The 22,485-nt window shown below is 43.3% G+C and overlaps 1 protein-coding gene across 1 annotated transcript; it reads left to right on the top strand.

Annotated features, from left to right (window-relative positions):
- Positions 1–1,904: 1,904 nt before the first annotated feature.
- On the top strand, positions 1,905–20,296 carry LOC121567285 (protein IWS1 homolog). The gene is made up of 10 exons (XM_045220927.1): positions 1,905–1,993; positions 2,233–2,338; positions 3,057–3,142; positions 3,541–4,354; positions 17,442–17,498; positions 17,842–18,043; positions 18,368–18,425; positions 19,738–19,853; positions 19,966–20,137; positions 20,210–20,296. The coding sequence occupies exons 2-10, from the start codon at positions 2,296–2,298 to the stop codon at positions 20,294–20,296; spliced, it is 1,635 nt and encodes a 544-aa protein (XP_045076862.1). The 5' UTR covers positions 1,905–1,993; positions 2,233–2,295.
- Positions 20,297–22,485: the final 2,189 nt, after the last annotated feature.

The following is a 22,485-nucleotide window of genomic DNA, read 5'->3' as shown; positions in this document are numbered from 1 at the left end:
CATCCCCCACCCCAAAAAAGAAAAGAAGTCTGCTGCCTCAGTTTTGATGATGGCAATTTGCATATACTCCAGAATGTCATGAAGAGTGATCAGATGAACTGCAATTAATTGCAAAATCCCTCTTTGCCATGAAAATGTACATAATCCCAAAAAAAACATTTCCACTGCATTTCAGCCCTGCCACAAAAGGACCAGCTGCCATCATGTCAGTGATTCTCTCGTTAACACAGGTGAGAGTGTTGACTTTGACAAGGCTGGCGATCACTCTGTCATGCTGATTGAGTTAGAATAACAGACTGGAAGCTTTAAAAGGAGGGTGGTGCTTGAAATCATTGTTCTTCCTCTGTTAACCATGGTTACCTGCAAGGAAACACGTGCTGTCATCATTGCTTTGCACAAAAAGGGCTTCACAGGCAAGGATATTGCTGCTAGTAAGATTGCACCTAAATCAACCATTTCTCGGATCATCAAGAACTTCAAGGAGAGAGGTTCAATTGTTATTCTCCCGAGTGGCGCAGTGGTCTAAGGCACTGCATCGCAGTGCTAGCTGTGCCACTAGAGATCCTGGTTCGAATCCAGGCTCTGTCGTAGCCGGCCGCGACTGGGAGACCCATGGGGCGGCGCACAATTGGCCCAGCGTCGTCCAGGGTAGGGGAAGGAATGGCCGGCAGGGGATGTAGCTCAGTTGGTAGAGCATGGCGTTTGCAACGCCAGGGTTGTGGGTTCGATAAAACAATGTATGTGCTAACTGTAAGTCGCTCTGGATAAGAGCGTCTGCTAAATGACTAAAATGTAAATGTAAATGTAAGAAGGCGTCAGGGCGCCCAAGAAAGTCCAGCAAGCGCCAGGACCGTCTCCTAAAGTTGATTCAGCTGCGGGATCGGGGCACCACCACTGCAGAGCTTGCTCAGGAATGGCAGCAGGCAGGTGTGAGTGCATCTGCACGCACAGTGAGGCGAATACTTTTGGAGGATGGCCTGGTGTCAAGAAGGGCAGCAAAGAAGCCACTTCTCTCCAGGAAAAACATCAGGGACAGACTGATATTCTGCAAAAGGTACAGGGATTGGACTGCTGAGGACTGGGGTAAAGTCATTTTCTCTGATGAATCCCCTTTCTGATTGTTTGGGGCATCCAGAAAACACAGTGTCCGGAGAAGATAAGGTGAGCGCTACCATCAGTCCTGTGTCATGCCAACAGTAAAGCATCCTGAGACCATTCATGTGTGGGGTTGCTTCTCAGCCAAGGGAGTGGGCTCACTCACAATTTTGCCTAAGAACACAGACATTAATAAAAAATGGTACCAACACATCCTCCGAGAGAAACTTCTCCCAACCATCCAAGAACAGTTTGGTGACGACCAATGCCTTTTCCAGCATGATGGAGCACCTTGCCATAAGGCAAAAGTGATAACTAAGTGGCTCGGGGAACAAAACATTGACATTTTTGGTCCATGGTCAGGAAACTCCCCAGACCTTAATCCCATTGAGAATTTGTGGTTGATCCTCAAGAGGTGGGTGGACAAACAAAACCCCACAAATTCTGACAAACTCCAAGCATTGATTATGCAAGAATGGGCTGCCATCAGTCAGGATGTGGCCCAGAAGTTAATTGACAGCATGCCAGGGCGGATTGCAGAGGTCTTGAAAAAGAAGGGTCAACACTGCAAATATTGACTCTTTGCATAAACTTAATGTAATTGTCAATAAAAGCCTTTGACACTTATAGAATGCTTGTAATTATACTTCAGTATACCATAGTAACATCTGACAAAAATATCTCAAAACACTGAAGCAGCAACTTTGTGAAGACCAATACTTGTGTCATTCGCAAAACGTTTGACCACGACTGTGTACAACAGAAGTCCCAAATAATTTCAAACTACATGTAAAGGCGCATAACAATTACGTCATTCGAAGCGGGACCAAACGCATGTGCATATGACGGCTCCAGTTCTTTGACGCCATTTGGGACATCGCAGGATTGTTTTCTTCAGGTAACGTTACTTGCTAATGTTGATCAATTAGCTGTTGTTTTAATTTGTTGACGGCCAGAGACACTCATTGCTGGCTAGCTTTCCGACCAGATGGTATTATTTCATTAGCTAGATCTTGACGTTCAAGTTGTGGTTGCTAACTAGCTAACGTTCGCTAGCAGTAGGGCCCACATTTGTCGGTGTAACGTTAGATTGCTTGTTTCGGAACTTGCATTTTCTCGTTGATGCAATAAATACAGATACAATGGATTAATCGCTGAGCCTAAGTACTGAGCTGATTGTCCGTAGTGTCTTTCGGACAAATGGATGGCGAAGAGGACGAATTCTTCTCCGGGAACCACTCTGGTAAGAACTGCTTTGATTCCGCCTCGGCGGGGACTAGCTTGCTAGTTAGGTCCTAGAATTGCTTTGTTGTTTATTGTACCAGCAACGAGATGTCTGTTCTTTCGTGTATTTTTGGTATTTGTATTTATTATGGATCCCCACTCTTCCTGGGTCCAGTAAAAATGAAGGCAGTAATATACATTATAATAGTATTTGTGAACATTAAAATATATTTGACAACAGATTTCACAATAAGTGTGTGCCCTCTTGTGGGGTATGCATGGGTGTCCGAGCTGTGTTAGTAGTTTAAACAGACAGCTCGGTGCATTCAACGTGTCAATATGTCTTACAAAAACAAGTAGTGATGAAGTCAATCTCTCCTTTACTTTGAGCTATGCGTATTATTTATGTTAACTCTACATGTACATTTAAGGGCCAGCCGTGCTGCCTTGTTCTGGGCCAGTTATACTTTTCCCAATTTCCTCTTTGTGGCACCTTACCACACAACTGGGCGGTAGTCCAGGAGTGACAAAACTAGGGCCTGTAGGACCTGCCCTGTTGATATTGTTAAGAAGGCAGAGCAGCGATTTATTATGGACATACCTTTACCCATCGTAGCTACTGTTGTATCAATATTATTGTGTACATGGTAGTCATGCCCATTGTATATGATACCAATAGTTGTGTACATTAATTCTGGAATGCCAAAACATGTGTTGGTTATGTCCTGGTCCTGTAGATGGTGGTGGCACCCCGGTACAGGACGAAAATGCTCTCGGTTCAGATGCGGAAGAGGAGATGAGGAATGAGCCGCGCCACTCCGAGGTAAGGGGATAGTCGTCTAAGCAAGACATTCAGATAACCTGTGTTCAACAACAGTCTAGTGTGGTGGTCAAGCCCTCTTGATTTCCACACCATCTTGCACATACAGATTAACTTGTAAAAAAAAAAATATATATAATATCCAAGGGGTCTACGCTGACATTTTTTACAAGGATAAATGTAGGCGCACACAAAGACATTTAGGAGCACAACGACAAATGTGGTTATAAAGCTAAAATCTTTCATTTTTCAAAGCGCTCTAGTGCTCCTAAATAATGTCAGATTGCACAGCAAAATATTTGTCCGCATATGCTAGTAAGATGGTTGCACTGTAGAACCCTGCATCCATTCCTAACCGTAGACTTATGAAGGGTTTTATATTTCCACCGTTTGTTATGCAGGATGAGAATAGTGATGGTGAGGGAGCTGCTCAGGCCATGGAGACAACCGGCGTGGCCAGCGGGTCAGACAACGAGGGACACAAAGGGGAGGACAGTGACTTTGAGGAGGAGGCCCCTAGGCTTGCAGACAGCGATAACAAGGAGGGGTCCCCAGTCAAACGCAGCACCTCAGACGTAGAGGGCTCCCCCCCACCCAAATGCAGAGGCAGTAACTCGGACATAGAGGAGTCCCCCCCACCCAAACGCAGGGGCAGCACCTCAGACGTAGAGGGCTCCCCCCCACCCAAACGCAGGGGCAGCACCTCAGACGTAGAGGGCTCCCCCCCACCCAAACGCAGGGGCAGCACCTCAGACGTAGAGGGCTCCCCCCCACCCAAACGCAGGGGCAGCACCTCAGACGTTGAGGGCTCCCCCCCACCCAAACGCAGGGGCAGCACCTCAGACGTAGAGGGCTCCCCCCCACCCAAACGCAGGGGCAGCACCTCAGACGTAGAGGAGAAAGAAACCAAACAGGCTGCAACCGTGAGCGACTCTGAGAACGAGGATCGGCCCCCGTCCCGAGTCCGGAGCAGACACTCGAATGCACGCAGTGACTCAGAGACTGAGGCGCCCGAACACAAAGCACAGATGGAGTCTGATGGAGAGGAGGAGGAGTGCGGCGAGGGGAAAGGGAAGTGGAAGGCTGTAATGCACTCCGACAGTGAGGATGAGGTGGAGGCTCGGCCAGCGAAAGCAGCTGCAGGCAGTGACCAGGAGAAGGAAGGTCCTGCAAAACGGGTGGTGGACGAGAGTGAGGACGACGACGAGATGCCAAGTAGGTGCCATCTACAGTTGACTCCTGATAAGTGCACAGTCAATCAATCAATCTACTGATACTTATTCGAATACATTTTCTGTTCACTTGCTCCAGATATCGGCATACTCTGGCTTAGTACACACAATCATACTACATCTGTTCCAAGTTATTGTACTGTATTAAGTAGGGGTGTGACATTTAAACGAAATTGGGATCATTAACGTTTAGAAAAAATCCCTAACCTAAACTTTTTTTTTAACCAAATTAAAATCACAGTGCAGTTATCACTAAATTACCACTAACAGGCCCCGATCATCATAAAGGGAAAAAGTAAACATACCTAACACAACAATGCTTTAATGTTAGCAGGAGGAGATGGGCATCTTTCAAATTATTTACATTTTAGTCATTTAGCAGACGCTCTTATCCAGAGCGACTTACGGTAGTGAGTGCATACATTTTCCATACTGGTCCCCTGTGGGAATCGAACCCACAACCCTGGCATTGCAAGCACCATGCTCTACCAACTGAGCCAAACAGGACTGCTACAGTTATAAAGCGCTCCGCATGTCATTGTCGTTAACCGTTAGAAAAATGGCAGAGAGTGAGACAGGGAAGCGACAGCAGCAAAGTTCTGTATGGCAATACTTTGAAAAGTTAAATGAGAAAGTTGTGAAATGCAAACTTTGTGAGGTGGAATTGCGCTACAGAGGCCGTACAGGTGCAATGCTGAAGGGAGGCGCCGTGAGACCCAACCTGTTGCTGGCAGCAGTGCGATTAGGGACTGAGTGAGAATCACAGCGCTGATTACAGAAATGATTGCAGTTGATATGCAGCCATTGTCAATGGTAGAGGATGCCGGCTTCAATGTTGCCTTAATGGCATGTCTATAGCCAGACTACAAGATGCCAAACCGTGAACACCCGGATGTACAATGATTGCTCTGCAAGTACAAAGCGCAAGCACTCAAACACCAGAGTGTTGGACGTCGATGAACACGCTGTCATACATCACTGCAACGAGCCATCACATTGATGAGAACAGGCACACAGCAGATAATTGTTGCTGAGTGGGTGGGGGGCAGCTGTAAGGTGAGCTCCGTCTGGTAGGGTTTCCACTAGATCGCAAAGCCACAGTCAAAATAGTCTATAATCGTAAAAATGCATGAAAATAAATGCACTTTTTCGTCTAAATTTAGGGTTGGGCATAAGGTTAGCCCTGTGGTTAGGTTTAAAATCACATTTTAAAGATGAACTATGCAGAAATCGCTCTGCCATTTCCTGGTTGCTAAAATTCTAATCGTTTGCCTAATTTTCAGTTTGTGGCAAAACAAGCAAGTGTAGTGTAGAGAATCATCGTACCATCTAAACCGCTGTGAAATATATTTAACTTAACCAAAAATATTTGTGTTTTCAGCAGTTTGAAGCTGGTGTACAAAACCGAAAGTAAAAGATGCAAAAACAAAACTTAAGAATGGGAAACGTAGAAATAGCGCACATAGAACAGATCTACCGCTTCTTAGACTTGCTTTCAATGAGAAGTACAGATCTATAACTCAGATTTCTATGTGAATTTGGTCGGGTCGCCCCAAAAGTTACGTATTGCAGCTTTAAGAAGAGAAGTTGTAGAAATCGGCGGGATTTATTCTTTTGTGGCTGTGGTAATTAGTGACGACCATCTGGTAGGTAGCCAGGACTGCGGTAGATTGAACTACATTTCCCCTTAGCGGTCATACGGAGGACCATATCTGAATTGTGAATTCACGTAATTTTATGATTTTTCTTATAGTCTAAACGATAAACAAATGGCAGTTTAAACGTTAGCAACATTTGTCACACGCATTGATCCCCAGTTCAAATTTTTAAACGTTGTGGTGATTTCCACGTGTAGCAGAGAAATAACAACAAATAAGGCACTGACTGTAATGGCGCCGGAGGAGATGGCTGCCGTTTTACGGGCTCCTAACCAATTGTGCTATTAGGCGTGTTTTTTCACATTATTTGTAACTTCTTTTGTATATAATGTTTCTGCCACCGTCTCTTACGACCGAAAAGAGCTTCTGGATATCAGAACAGCGATTACTCACCTCGTACTGGACGAAGATTTTTTTCTTCAACGAGTTGGACGCGAAGGATTTACTTCAAACACCCGACCAGGCCCAAATCCCGTCATTCGCAGGAGAAAGAGACGGAGATATCGGGGACGTAGGTCGGGTGCCTTGTAAGGATCCGACGGTGAGTTGGTAATCTGCCTCTTCCGTCAGTCCTATTAGCCAACGTACAATCATTGGATAACAAAACTGATGAGCTACGATCACCAATATCCTACCAACGGGACATTAAAAACTGTAATATCTTATGTTTCACCGAGTCGTGGCTGAACGACGACCTGGATAACATACAGCTGTATTGGCAAAATGGAACAACGGCCTCCGGTAAGACAAGGGGTGGCAGTCTGTGTATATTTGTAAACAGCTGGTGAAATCTAATATTAAGGAAGTCTCTGTTTTGCTCACCTGCGGTAGTATTACATGATAAGCTGTAGACCACACTATTTACCGAGAGAGTTTTCATCTATATCTTTTTTCCGTAGCTGTCTATTTACCACCACAAACCGATGCTGGCACTAAGACCGCACTCAATGAGCTGTATAAGGCATAAGCAAACAGGAAAACGCTCATCCAGAGGTGGCGCTCCTAGTGGCCGGGGACTTAATACAGGGAAACTTAAATCAGTTTTACCTCATTTCTACCAGCATGTTAAATGTGCAACCAGAGGGAAAAAAACTGAAGACCACCTTTACTCCACACACAGAGATGCGTACAAAGTTCTCCCATGCCCTCCATTTGGCAAATCTGACCATAATTCTATCCTCCTGATTCCTGCTTACAAGCAAAAACTAAAGCAGGAAGCACTGGTGACTCGGTCAATAAAGAAGTGGTCAGATGACGCAGATGCTAAGCTACAGGACTGTTTTGCTAGCACAGACAGGAATATGTTCCGGGATTCTTCCGATGTCATTGAGGAGTACACCACATCAGTCACTGGCTTCATCAATAAGTGCATCGAGGACTCGAACCCAGACGCTTATAAGAAATCCCACTGTGCCCTCCGACGAACCATCAAACAGGCAAAGCGTCAATACAGGACTAAGATTGAATCGTACTACACCGGCTCCGACGCTCGTCGGATGTGGCAGGGCTTGCAAACTATTAGACTACAAAGGGAAGCACAGCCGCGAGCTCCCCAGTGACACGAGCCTACCAGACGAGCTAATTCACTTCTATGCTCGCTTCGAGGCAAGCAACACTGAAGCATGCATGAGAGCATCAGCCGTTCCGGACGACTGAGTGATCACGCTCTCCGTAGCCGATGTGAGTAAGACTTTTAAGCAGGTCAGCATTCACAAGGCCACAGGGCCAGACGGATTACCGGGACGTGTACTCCGAGCATGCGCTGACCAACTGGCAAGTGTCTTCACTGACATTTTCAACCTGTCCCTGACTGAGTCTGTAATACCAACATGTTTTAAGCAGACCACCATAGTCCCTGTGCCCGAGAACACTAAGGTAACCTGCCTAAATGACTACAGACCCGTAGCACTCACGTCTGTAGCCATAAAGTGGTTTAAAAGGCTGGTCATGGCTCACATAAACACCATTATCCCAGAAACCATAGACCAACTCCAGTTTGCATACCGCCCCAACCGATCCACAGATGATGCAATCTCTATTGCACTCCACACTGCCCTTTCCCACCTGGACAAAAGGAACACCTACGTGAGAATGCTATTCATTGACTACAGCTCAGCGTTCAACACCATAGTGCCCTCAAGCTCATCACTAAGCTAAGGACCCTGGGACTAAACACCTCCCTCTGCAACTGGATCCTGGACTTCCTGACGGGCCACTCCCAGGTGGTAAGGGTAGGTAACAACACATTTACCACACTTATCCTCAACACTGAGGCCCCTCAGGGGTGCGTGCTCAGTCCCCTCCTGTACTCCCTGTTCACCCACGACTGCATGGCCAGGCACGACTCCAACACCATAATAATATGCCATTTAGCAGACGCTTTTATCCAAAGCGACTTACAGTCATGTGTGCATACATTGTTACGTATGGGTGGTCCCGGGGATCGAACCCACTACCCTGGCGTTACAAGCGCCGTGCTCTACCAATTGAGCTACAGAGGACCACAATCGTTAAGTTTGCCGATCACACAACAGTGGTAGGCCTGATCACCGATAACGGTGAGACAGCCTATAGGGAGGAGGTCAGAGACCTGGCCATGTGGTGCCAAGATAACAACCTCTCACTCAATGTGACAAAGGAGATGATTGTGGACTACAGGAAGAAAAAGAGGACTGAGCACGCCCCCATTCTCATCGACGGGGCTGTAGTGGAACAGGTTGAGAGCTTCAAGTTCCTTGGTGTCCACATCACCAACGAACTATCATGGTTGAAACACACCAAGACAGTCGTGAAGAGGGCACGACAAGGCCTATTCCCGCTCAGGAGACTGAAAAGATTTGGCGTGGGTCCTCAGATCCTCAAAAAGTTATACAGCTGCACCATCGAGAGCATCCTGACTGGTTGCATCACAGCCTGGTATGGCAACTGCTCGGCCTCTGACCGCAAGGCACTACAGAGGTACATCGCTGGGGCCAAGCTTCCTGCCATCCAGGACCTCTACACTAGGCGGTGTCAGAGGAAGGCCATAAAAATTGTCAGACTCCAGCCACCTTAGTCATAGACTGTTCTCTCTGCTACCGCACGGCAAGCGGTACTGGAGTGCCAAGTCTAGGTCCAAAACGCTTCTTAACAGCTTCTACCCCCAAGCCATAAGACTCCTGAACAGCTAATCAAATGGCTACATGGACTATTTGCATTTTCCCACCCCCCACTCCATCTTTTATGCTGCTGCTACTGTTTATTGTCTATGCATAGTCACTTTAACTATACCTACATGTACATATTACCTCAAATAACCGGTGCCCCCGCACATTGACGCTGTACCGGTACCCCCTGTATATAGCCTCGCTACTGTTATTTTTACTGTTATTTTATTGCTTTCATTTTTTACTTATCTATTGTTTACTTAACACTTATTTTTCTGAACTGCATTTTTGGTTAAGGGCTTGTAAGTAAGCATTTCACTGTAAGCTCTACACCTGTTGTATTCGACGCTTGTGACAAATAAAATTTGACTGACTGTTGTCATTGGAACTAGCTAGTATGCTAACCGTAGCTAGCTAATTGAAAATTATATGAGCACCATTTCATTTAAGACAGGCATACTGTAAGTCAGGTGAATATAATTATTTCAGAAAAAGACTACCTGTCAAGAGATGAGTTTCAGCCAAACCATGCCTATACAAGATGTTGACGCTTGTCTGACTTTTGCTGTTTGTTAATTCCAGTGAAACTGTCAGATTCCAGACGTCATGAATATTTGGACATGCACACAGACATGATCAAATAGCTATATTTGTTCTCTCTCATTTCAGCAAGCTAGCAATATATCAATGCTTTATCTAAATTGTGGCCGGGAATCCGCCATAGAAATGGAAAGAATTCAAGCTCCGGTAATATGGATAGCCTAAATATTAAAACAATGGGCGTGTTCGTTTTGCATGGCCGGTGACCCAGGTGGATGGAGATTTCTCTTTAGGATCAATGGAATGGTCGAAAATGAGCAAACCCGGGGCCATGCAAACTAATTTTGCCAAAAATGTAGTGGTCAAAACTATTCGTCTTGGGGGGAGCGGGTTTCTAAAATGCAGTCGTCATCACGCAGTTTTAATATTTATTAGATGGTCATATATATTGTTTAATGCAGACTAGCTCAAAATAAGTGAAATTTGACAAATTATCCAATGGATTATGATAATTTTCTGCCCCAAAACAGGGAGGTGTAAAAACATTAATTTTCACGACCTATTTTAATTTGCTCCATGGATCACGCAGCCAAGTGTAGGCTATGGCGAAAAGCTGTAGCCAGAGGTGGAAGTGAGACACCCCACTTGGCAGTTTCTTTGTGGTTCAATGAAAGTCAATGAACTAAGTAGACCAGACCCAGCTGCTATTGCAGTAGTGTCTATGGGAGACCCACCCCGTAAACTGTGACATACTTTTTTTCAATGGTAATCGGCCTGAGTAAACAATCTTAATTTATCCACCATCTTTGCTGTAGCCAAAGATTAGGGTAAGCATATCTATTGAGCTCACATACCCATTAAGTCTTTGGATTCAAATAAAACAACTTTTTCTACTGTTTTAATGTTTCATAAAATTCATCTGGTTGTTTTATTCCAAGTCGATCAGATGTCTTATTAATTTTGTTTTTATTAAGTTATTGACAGTAATGTTTATGTTCACACAAGTGGCCAATTTCAAAGATGCAATAAAACTTTGCTGTTGAGGGTACCCTCAGATAAAAACCTCATGTATGCACATCATAACACATTTCATGAGCATTCATTACTATTTCTTGCCAATTTAAAATATGGGTTTTTCATACTAGCATTCGTGCTTGTATGTCACAGTCACACAGTAGCAACATACCTTGGTGAACTACAACAAGATAATAAGATTTCAGGAATTCACAGCTTACATTTTTAAATGCATTTTGTCTTATTTTACTGTTAAATGAACTTTGCATTGTTATACATAGATGCCATTTTTAAATGTGACATTTATCTGGGGGGCATAAAGGGTACAGTAGCATAAAAAGCACTCCCTCTATACAGAATGGAATTGACAATAAATCAATATGATCAATAATAACTAGGATTGGGCGGTATCCAGATTGTCATACCTTCATACTGACCTTGTGCCATACTGGGATATTCAGTAATACCGGCACTGAACACAAGGGGCGCTATTTTCTAAACCCACAGCCGCTGTAATCCAAAGGTCAGCAATGTTAACAAGTACATGTAAAATCCCATACAGAATGCTATTTAAATGCTAACAAGTGCATTGCGAACATTTTTATAAAAAATTTGGGCAGTATATGTAGAAATATCTAAACTTAGATTTTTGGTGGGCTTAATAGGTGCACATACCCTATCTATTATATTGCTCAGTCATGAATCGCGAACTTTGCAGGTGTTTCTGATTTTAATAAACAGTCAGATGTGATGGGTTCGAACTGAAAAATATGTCGCAAAAGCTTACTTCATTATTCAATGTAAAAAAGAAAGTACTGCATCAGGGATAGCGTACACAGACGTTTCGGCTTTACAGCCTTCTTCAGTTTGTTGGTTACACAGCTGTCTGAATTTACGGGTTTTACGCCACAGCCAATCTTCTGGGAGTGCGCAATGATTCTCTTTTGATTGATTAATAAACAATGCCATGCTGGTGGGTGGTACCGTTCAAATAAAACCCAGCCCTGAAATGAAACGTAGGTGAAAAACAATGTACACGTAATTGGCACGAATTTGCACGAAGTAAGCACTTCGGTTTTGTCACTTCAAGCCCAAATACAGTGGGGGGAAAAAAGTATTTAGTCAGCCACCAATTTTGCAAGTTCTCCCACGTAAAAAGATGAGAGAGGCCTGTAATTTTCATCATAGGTACACGTCAACTATGACAGACAAAATGAGATTTTTTTTCTTCAGAAAATCACATTGTAGGATTTTTTATGAATGTATTTATTTTAGTCCCGTCCGAATCTGCCATGTCAGTAATTTTCTACATGGCAGGAGAGTAATAATTCCAGCCAGAAAAATTTAGTTTTTTGGTGAACTCCAAGGTCCTCTGATAATACTCGCCCCATGCGAATCAACATCCCTGTGTTTTAAGGGAAATGTCTGCGTTTGACAGGTGTTGCTCGTAGTTTGCGCAAGAAAACAATAACGGATTCAATAAATGTAACTAAGTGATGCGCATAAGCTATATATGAATGGCCTAAGCTATATATGAATGGCCTACATGTAGCCTATCAACTTCCACAGTGAATGCTTTTGTTTATATGTTTTGGGCGAATGAATTTAATACCAAATGCATCAGTAAAAAATATTGATTATATTTAATGCAACCCTTGCTGTTAATAGATCGCAAAGCAGCAGCGTACAACTGACCTAAACGTTTGGAAATGATAAGTTCACTTTCTCATCCATAGCCTTAAAACGCATCTCAAGTGCAATTGCACTGTTTAGCTCACATCTTAAGGCTGGGGGGCATTTAAGATGTACTGCGGATCGCTAAAATATCCTAATGGTTATGATCACACTTCCTCAATTCAAATATTATGGCGACACCAAGCTCGAGTTATCAGTGTGACCCTATCACATGGACATGTTGAAATAATGTATCTTCACCCCTAGAATAAAACCTTCAGGCTTCCGTCATAACTGTCAATTGATTGAAAAAAGAATCACAGGGGGCAGTTTGGAAAAAAATAACCCTGTTCGAATTGTCCTCTGGAATAAAGGCCATTCTGGAGTAATAATTACATAACCAACGTTCTCTAGTAATACTAGTCCAGTTCAAATAGGTATTTGGTCACGTGCGTACGATGCGTGCATGTGTCAACTAAAGAGAGCAAGGGTTGAGGGATTTTCCTAAACAAATGAGGGATTTTGGGAACAGAACTTTAAAGTCAGAAATGGTTGTAATTATGTTGCAGCTTTAGAAACATGGACAGCGCGATAAACACTTTGATCTTCTTTGGTGGTTGCTGCAGCATGAAGAGAGGCACTAGTCAGTCACTTGCTATCTTTAAAAAATACACAGCGCAGCAAGTCTGAATCTCTCCTCCACAATCAAATCAATTGCTGGTCGGACTCCCTCTAGTCATTTGTATGTCTTAATTATTTAATCAAACTGTGTGCTTAAAGCATCAGACAAGCTCCTTGAATATAGTTGATTTGATTTAAAACACATACAGTACCAGTCAAAAGTTTGGATACACCTACTTATTCAAGGGTTTTTCTTTATTTTTTACAATTTTCTACATTGTAGAATAATAGTGAAGATATCAAAACTATGAAATAACACATATGGAATCATGTACATATTTTAAATTCTTCAAAGTAGCCACCCTTTGCCTTGACAGATTTGCACGCTCTTGGCATTCCAGCAAAGCACCCCCACACCAGCACACCTCCTCCATGCTTCACAAAGGTTGGAACCAAAAATCTCAAATTTGGACTCATTAGACCAAAGGACAGATGTCCACCGGTCTAATGTCCATTGCTCGTGTTTCTTGGCCCAAGCAGGTCTCTTCTTCTTATTGGTGTCCTTTAGTAGTGGTTTCTTTGCAGCAATTCGACCATGAAGGCCTGATTCACACAGTCCCCTCTGAACAGTTGATGTTGAGATGTGTCTGTTACTTGAAATCTGAAGCATTTATTTGGGCTGCAATTTCTGAGGCTGGTAACTCTAATGAACTTATCCTCTGCAGCAGAGGTAACTGGATCTTCCATTCCTGTGGTGGTCCTCATGATACACAGTTTCATCATAGCGCTTTATTGTTTTTTGCTACTGCACTTGAAATGTTCCTGATTGACTGACCTTCATGTCTTAAAGTAAAGAACTGTCGTTTCTCTTTGCATATTTTAGCTGTTCTTGCCATAATATGGACCTGGTCTTTTACCAAATAGGGCTATCTTCTGTATACCACCCCTACCTTGTCACAACACAACTGATTGGCTCAAACTCATTAAGAAGGAAATAAATTCCACAAAGTAACTTTTAAGAAGGCACACCTGTTAATTGAAATGCATTCCAGGTGACTACCTCATGAAGCTGGTTGAGAGAATGCCAAGAGCTTGCAAAGCTGTCATCAAGGCAAAGGGTGGCTACTTTGAAAAATCTCAAATATATAAAATATATTTGGATTTGTTTAACACTTTTTTGGTTACTACATTATTCCATATGTGTTATTTCATAGTTTTGATGTCTTCACTATTATTCTACAATGTAGAAAATAGTAAAAATAACAACCATTGAATGAGGAGGTGTGTCCAAACTTTTGACTGGTACTGTAAATGGAAAAATATGTGTTTTAACCTTTCGACCAATCAATTGGTCAAAAGAACAGACAACCAATATTTTTTTCCGTCTGGGACAGACCTACTATTGATCTACAAGTCATTTTGCATGCCGAACAACCTCATGCAATATTAGTAGCCTAGTCAAACTGTGCACTGCTTCGCGCGCTGACCAACGAGAGGTCTATTCCTGATCTTGCACATTTGCGTGTCACCTTCAGCATTCAAATGTTTGTAAAATGGCTTGCACACTATTAGGCTTTATTAGTTGAGTGACAACCAATGTAATTTGCTAGGTTATTGTTATCAAATGCGCTGTTTAATTTCTTTTTGGAATAAAGGTAAGCTGAGACAACTGGCATTTGGCTATACTGCTGATCGGGCTTACATAATTTTTTTTTTTTTCATTGTTCAGGTTCACCATCAGCAAGAGTTTTGGTCGTTTTGCTTTAAACAAGAAGGTCGATGTCCGCGCCCCCACGGAAATCTAATTCGCATTCGTCTATGGAAAGATGAGACTCACGAACACGATGGTGTTGTCCATTTTGCTCGTCTGAAGTCGGTACAGCCGATCTGCCAACTTCTGTCTGTAGCGTCTGAACACACTAATATGACCCCTCTTTGGAAATGTGAGGCTCTCACGAACGCGTACATGTTGGTTGTTGTGCTCAAGGACTCACAAGACTCGTCTGAAGGTCCCCCGGTACCAGTTGAAAAATTTTTTGGAGACTGTTTAGTGCCAAATATAAGGGGTTAAATACATGTTTAAAAAAATAACAAATGTTTCCTGATCTTTATTATATTTCTCAGCTAAAGGACAGACACTTCAGAACAAACTTCCTTTTGATTTTATTTGGTGACAAACTGTTGTTCCATGTAGTGAATCTGTTATTCAATGCGTTTTGTATATATAAAAAAATAAAAATACTTTTTATACATTTTTATACTTCAAAGAATGCTGGCCCATGTTGACTCCAATGCTTACCACAGTTGTCATGTTGGCTGGATGTCCTTTGGGTGGTGGAGTATTCTTGATACACAGGAAATTGTTGAGCGTGAAAAACCCAGCAGCGTGGATTTAACAGGTGACATCAATTGCCCCCCCCCAAATATGATAGTGGGGTGGTAGATGCCCAGTCTCCCGTATGGCTCAGCTCAGGTGCCTGCATACACCATAAATATATACTTGTCACACACACACGTTGGTTTTACTATCCAAGTGGGGACCAAAACATTGATTCCCATTCAAAATCCTCTTTTCCCTAACACCTAACCTTAACCCCAGTCTCCTAACCCTAAAACTAATCATAATCCTAATTGTAACCTTAAACCTAAAGGTGTCAGCATGCTAGGTGAACCAAACGAGTGTGCTCGCATACTCCCTTAAAAGACCTTCACTTGAAAAACTAGAAAGAAGTTAGTACTGTTTGTCCATTTTGAGACTCAGTAACCAGGGGGAAAAAAGTATTTGATCCCCTGCTGATTTTGTACGTTTGCCCACTGACAAAGAAATGATCAGTCTATCATTTTAATGGTAGGTTTATTTGAACAGTGAGAGACAGAATAACAACAAAAAAATCCAGAAAAACGCATGTAAAAAATGTTATAAATTGATTTGCATTTTAATGAGGGAAATAAGTATTTGACCCCCTCTCAATCAGAAAGGTTTCTGGCTCCCAGGTGTCTTTTATACAGGTAACGAGCTGAGATTAGGAGCACACTCTTAAAGGGAGTGCTCCTAATCTCAGTTTGTATAATCTCAACCTGTATAAAAGACACCTGTCCACAGAAGCAATCAGTCAATCAGATTCCAAACTCTCCACCATGGCCAATACCAAAGAGCTCTCCAAGGATGTCAGGGACAAGATTGTAGACCTACACAAGGCTGGAATGGGCTACAAGACCATCGCCAAGCAGCTTGGTGAGAAGGTGACAACAGTTGGTGCGATTATTCGCAAATGGAAAAAACACAAAATAACTGTCAATCTCACTTGGCCTGGGGCTCCATGCAAGATCTCACCTCGTGGAGTTGCAATGATCATGAGAACGGTGAGGAGGAGGAGGAATGCTGCCTATGACCCCAAGAACACCATCCCCACCGTCAAACATGGAGGTGGAAACATTATGCTTTGGGGGTGTTTTTCTGCTAAGGGGACAGGACAACTTCACCGCATCAAAGGGACGATGGACAGGGCCATGTACCATCAAATCTTGGGTGAGAACCTCCTTCCCTCAGCCAGGGCATTGAAAATGGGTCGTGGATGGGTATTCCAGCATGACAATGACCCAAAACACACGGCCAAGGCAACAAAGGAGTGGCTCAAGAAGAAGCACATTAAGGTCCTGGAGTGGCTTAGCCAGTCTCCAGACCTTAATCCCATAGAAAATCTGTGGAGGGAGCTGAAGGTTCGAGTTGCCAAACGTCAGCCTCAAAACCTTAATGACTTGGAGAAGATCTGCAAAGAGGAGTGGGACAAAATCCCTCCTGAGATGTGTGCAAACCTGGTGGCCAACTACAAGAAATGTCTGACCTCTGTGATTGCCAACAAGGGTTTTGCCACCAAGTACTAAGTCATGTTTTGCAGAGGGGTCAAATACGTATTTCCCTCATTAAAATGCAAATCAATTTATAACATTTTTGACATGTGTTTTTCTGGATTTTTTGTTGTTGTTATTCTCTCTCACTGTTCAAACAAACCTACCATAAAAATTATAGACTGATCATTTCTTTGTCAGTGGGCAAACGTACAAATTCAGCAGGGGAACAAATACTTACTTCCCTCACTTCCTCAAAATAGTCAGAATTAATCTAAGATAACTCAAGAAATGTCATTTTCTTTTACATTTTTGGCTCCGACAGATCCAGCTCAGAGAGGCCCAACTAATGTACTCCATCAGCAGCAGATTTGAATTTATAATGGAAAATGAATGTGTTTTTATAAGAAGTCTAAGTGAATCGCACCAAATTGTTTCAAACTAAAACATATTGTTCTTTTTTTAAGTGAAAGAGGCACATCCCTGCACTGTATCTATCAGGTATCGAACTCCATCCATCTGGCGGTATCTTAATGTGATTTTTATGAAAGTATATGTGTCGTTACAGTGAAGAGGAAGAAAGCCATCCTGTCAGACAGTGAGGAGGAGAAGGCTGACGAACCAGGTAAGATAACAGACCAGCAGCTGGGCCAGCGCAATTGGGTGGCTCTGGTCAAAAGTAATGTACTGTATGGGGAATAGGGTGGCATTTTAAGATGCACACCTTATCTTGAAGTCTGATAGTAAGCGAGTGTGTGGAGATTAAGGCTGCATCTTAAATTACCCTCTATTTCCTACACTGTGGTGTGTTAGGTCTGTCTTTCTTTTATTGAGCTGCTCTGTTGGCCAGGTCTCCCTTGTAAAAGAGGTATTCTGACCTTAATTGGACTTCCTGGATAAATAAAATAGTTTTGGCCAGAGCCGAGGAGCTGAGGATGATCATAATGATGGTGACTCCTCTCCCTCAGCGGCGAAGAAGAGCCGCGCCGTGTCCGACGATGAGAACTCTGACAGCGACGCAGGCTTGGAGACGCCCGACAAAACCATGGCCAAACTGCGGGAACTGGGCTCAGAAAGCGAAGACGAGGATGATGGACAGAAGGCGGAAGGGGGGAAGAAGGATGAGAAAACACTGTTTGGTAGCGACAGCGAATCAGGCGACGAGGAAGAGTAAGTGTTCCGATCCCCCCACACACTCCTTTCTGTTATTACGGTGCTATCACTCTGTTGTTAGTACTCCTGCGTAGTAGTCTCTCTGATGGACCTGGCCTGAGTGTGATGGCGACTATGTACTGTGGTAATCCGGTGAAGTAAACGTTGTTAAACTGGAACCTAGTCGTTGTGTCATTTTGCGTTAACAGTACAGCTGTGCTGGGGTATGAAGTAATTGAGGTAGCTATGTAACTATGGGTACATATGAACTGAAAGGATGCGTGTGTATTGTAGGTTGTATGGTTGGTTCTGATTGTAGGGTTCCTATGCTGTCTCGTATAGGAAAATGATTGCTGACATTTTTGGTGACTCAGGCGATGAAGAGGGGGAAGAGTTTACGGTGAGTTTTACCCACTTTACAAATACAATTGTATTCAAGACATGCTTCGTAAACAACAGTGAAATGCTTACTTACGGTTCCTTCCCAACAATGCAGAGAGAAAGAAAATAGAGAAATAATAGAAAAGTAATAACACAAAATTATAAATACACAGTGAGTAACGATAACTTGGCTATATACACGGGTACCATTACCAAGTCACTGTGCAGGGGTTCGAGGTAATTGAGGTAGATACAGTGATTTCAGAAATTGATTTAATTCTTCTGCTTTTTTTCAATCTACACTAAATACTATGTCAAAGTGGAAGAATAATTCTAACATTTATTAAATATTTATGAAAAATAAAGCTCTAATTTTCTTGAGTAGTTAAGTATCAATACATGTTAGAATCACCTTTGGCAGCGATTACAGCTGTGAGTCTTTCTGGGTAAGTCTCTAAGAGCGTTGCACATCTGGATTGTACAATATTTGCCCATTTCTATTATTTTTAACTCTTCAAGATCTGTCAAGTTGTTTGTTGATCATTGCTAAACAGCCATTTTCAAGTCTTGCCATAGATTTTCAAGCCAATCAAAGTAAAAACGGTAACTAAGCCATTCACAAACATTCTAAGTCATCTTGGTAAGCAAATCCAGTGTACATTTGGCCTTGAGTTTTAGGTTATTGTCCTGCTGAAAGGTGAATTTTGTCTCCCAGTGTCTGTTGGAAAGCAGACCGAACCAGGTTTTTCTCTAGGATTTTGCCTGTGCTACTCAATTTATTTTTATCCCACCAAAAACTCCATAGTCCTTGCCGTTGAAGAGCATATCCATAAAATGATGCAGCCACCACCATGCTTGAAAGTATGAAGGTTGGGACTCCGTGACATTGTTGCCTCCTCTCCTAGCGTTCTGGCTCCATTGGTCCCCCTAGCATCCTAGCATCCTGCACTTTCTACAGATCTGATTGGACTGGACTAGTGGCCACTAACCATAAAGCATATTTAGCCTATAACTTTTGTTATTAAGAAACATAAAATACTGCCATGAGAAAAATACAGTGAAATGGTATTTTGACCATATCAAGTCCTTTCAGATCTGTGAACATCAAGGGTTGGTTTCCCAATCACAGATTAATCTTGTCCAGGACCAAAAAGCATTCTCAACAGAGAATCTCCATTGAAAGAGCTTTTAGTCCAGGATTAGGCTTAATGTGTCCGGGAAACCGACCCCAAAGGTTTAGGGACTCTTGGGAATTGTCTAGACACCGAAACTATACCGCATCTTTGATTCCCGATCCCAACGGCTGACATTTGATGTTTCTGCACCAATAGGGTTTCAATCAGGAGGATCTGGAGGGGGATAAGAACCAATCACAGGCCTCGGCAAAGAAAGCAATGGCAGACGACTCTGACTCTGACGAGGGCGTGGGCAGGGGTGGTGGCCAAGAGTGAGTATCTCATGAAGTCTGTCAATGTTTTCAATCAATCGATTTTCCTCTTGCCGCTATACTTTCATTCTATAGTGGAGCCGTGGCTAACTGGCTGACTCTTTCTATTCAGCACCAGCTTCATGTCGGACTTTGACGTGATGCTGGCTCGTAAGAAGGCCCAGAGCGGGAAGCGACGACGGAACCGCGACGGGGGAACGTTCATAAGTGACGCTGACGACGTGGTCAGCGCCATGATCACCAAGATGACAGAAGCTGCAGAGGTGACATTCTGGCCCCAAACTGTGTGTGTGTGTGTTCTGTCATAGGTCTTCAATGCGGGTGTGGGTGTACCATTCTAACGGTGTGATTTACAGGAGGACAGAACACTGAACGCTCAGAAGAAGCCAGCCTTAAAAAAGCTGACCCTCCTCCCCACTGTCGTTATGCACCTGAAGAAGTGAGTCCATCCATGGCTCTCAATACTACCACAAGCATAGTCTATATACACCGAGTGCTCTTTCCATGATATAGACTGACCAGGTGAAAGCTATGATCCCTTATTGATGTCACTTATTAAATCCACTTCAATCAGTGTGGATGAAGGGGAGGAGACAGGTTAAAGAAGGATTTATAAGCATTTAGACAATTGAGACATGGATTGTATATGTGTGCCATTGAGGGTGAATGGGAAAGACAAAAGATGTAAGTGCCTTTGAACAGGGTATGGTAGTAGGTTCCAGGCGCACCGGTTTGAGTGTGTCAAGAACTGCAACGCTGCTGGGTTTTTCACGCTCAACCATTTTCCGTGAGTATCAAGAATAGCCCACCACCCAAAGGACATCCTGCTTTGGACACCTTGTAGAGTCCATGCCCCGACGAATTTAGGGTGTTCTGCTACAAACACTTGAGGTTTCCTCTAGTCTACACAGAGTGTACAAAACATTAGGAACACCATCCTAATATTCAGTTGCACCTACTTTTTTCCCTCAGAACAGCTTCAATTCGTCGGGCATGAACTCTATAAGGTGTCGAAAGCGTTCCACAGGGATGCTGGCCCATGTTGACTCCAATGCTTCCCACAGTTGTTAAGTTTGCTGGATGTCCTTTGGGTGCTGGACCATTCTTGATACACACGGTTTAAGCGTGAAAAACCAAGCAGCGTTGCAGTTCTTGACACACAAACCGTTCAACCTGGAACCTACTACCAAACCCTGTTCAAAGGCACTTTTCACCCTCTGAATGGCACACATACACAATTAGGGCTGTGGCGGTCACGAAATTTCGTCAGCCAGTGATTGTCAAGCAAATAACTGTCGGTCTCACGGTAATTGACCATTCATTAATATAAACACATTTAGCATCTCCTGGCTTCCACACATAGCCTACAAGCTACTGATGCAGACCTTTGGAACATCTACATTTAAAAAAGTATAATAAATCCATGTAATATAGCCTACACCTTCACAATACATCCATTATTTATTTTAGACAGGTCTAAATAAACATGATATGAAGAAAATGTATTCTATTTCAGAAGAACAGAATAGCATACTCTGAGTTGTCCTTATGTTAGGTCCTGATCCGGCTATGACAAATGGCTGTGGGCTACACTAGTTCATTTAGCAGACAAGATTTGCTTAGAATTCCGTGGCATTATTTTATAGTATGAAGAATGCAATTGAACAAAGCTGAATAAAATAAAATTCTCCAAACAATTTGAGGGAGTTCGCACATGCAGCTATTCTGTGTTGAGCGGTTAACAAAGAAAAAGGTACTCCTATATGCTTAATTTAGAGTTATTAATATAACTTTAGTTGTTCTACAAACGTTGGGCTATATGCAGTGCTTAATTTGTAAATAGGCAGGTCCCGGAACACATAGTCAAACACAACGTAGCAGCGCAGAAGATAGTAGGCTCTCCAAGTAGCCTACTATGTATGGTGGTGAAACGGACAGCGCTCTCCAAGGAGCCTACTATCTATGGTGGTGAAACGGACAGCGCTCTCCAAGTAGCCTACTATCTATGGTGGTGAAACGGACAGCGCTCTCCAAGTAGCCTACTATTTATGGTGGTGAAACGGACAGCACTCTCCAAGTGGCCTACTATCTATGGTGGTGAAACGGACAGTACTCTCCAAGTAGCCTACTATCTATGGTGGTGAAACGGACAGCGCTCTCCAAGGAGCCTACTATCTATGGTGGTGAAACGGACAGCGCTCTCCAAGTAGCCTACTATCTATGGTGGTGAAACGGACAGCGCTCTCCAAGTAGCCTACTATTTATGGTGGTGAAATGGACAGCGCTCTCCAAGTAGCCTACTATCTATGGTGTTGAAACGGACAGCGCTCTCCAAGTAGCCTACTATCTATGGTGGTGAAACAGACAGCGCTCTCCAAGGAGCCTACTATCTATGGTGGTGAAACGGACAGCACTCTCCAAGTAGCCTACTATCTATGGTGGTGAAACGGACAGCGCTCTCCAAGTAGCCTACTATCTATGGTGGTGAAACGGACAGCACTCTCCAAGTAGCCTCCTATCTATGGTGGTGAAACGGACAGCACTCTCCAAGTAGCCTACTATCTATGGTGGTGAAACGGACAGCGCTCTCCAAGTAGCCTACTATCTATGGTGGTGAAACGGACAGCACTCT

The sequence above is a fragment of the Coregonus clupeaformis genome, chromosome 6 (genome assembly GCF_020615455.1).
Source record: "Coregonus clupeaformis isolate EN_2021a chromosome 6, ASM2061545v1, whole genome shotgun sequence".
NCBI classification, from domain to species: Eukaryota; Metazoa; Chordata; class Actinopteri; order Salmoniformes; family Salmonidae; genus Coregonus; species Coregonus clupeaformis.
Note: the sequence above shows the minus strand (reverse complement) of the source record. Positions and strands in the feature narration are given on the sequence as shown.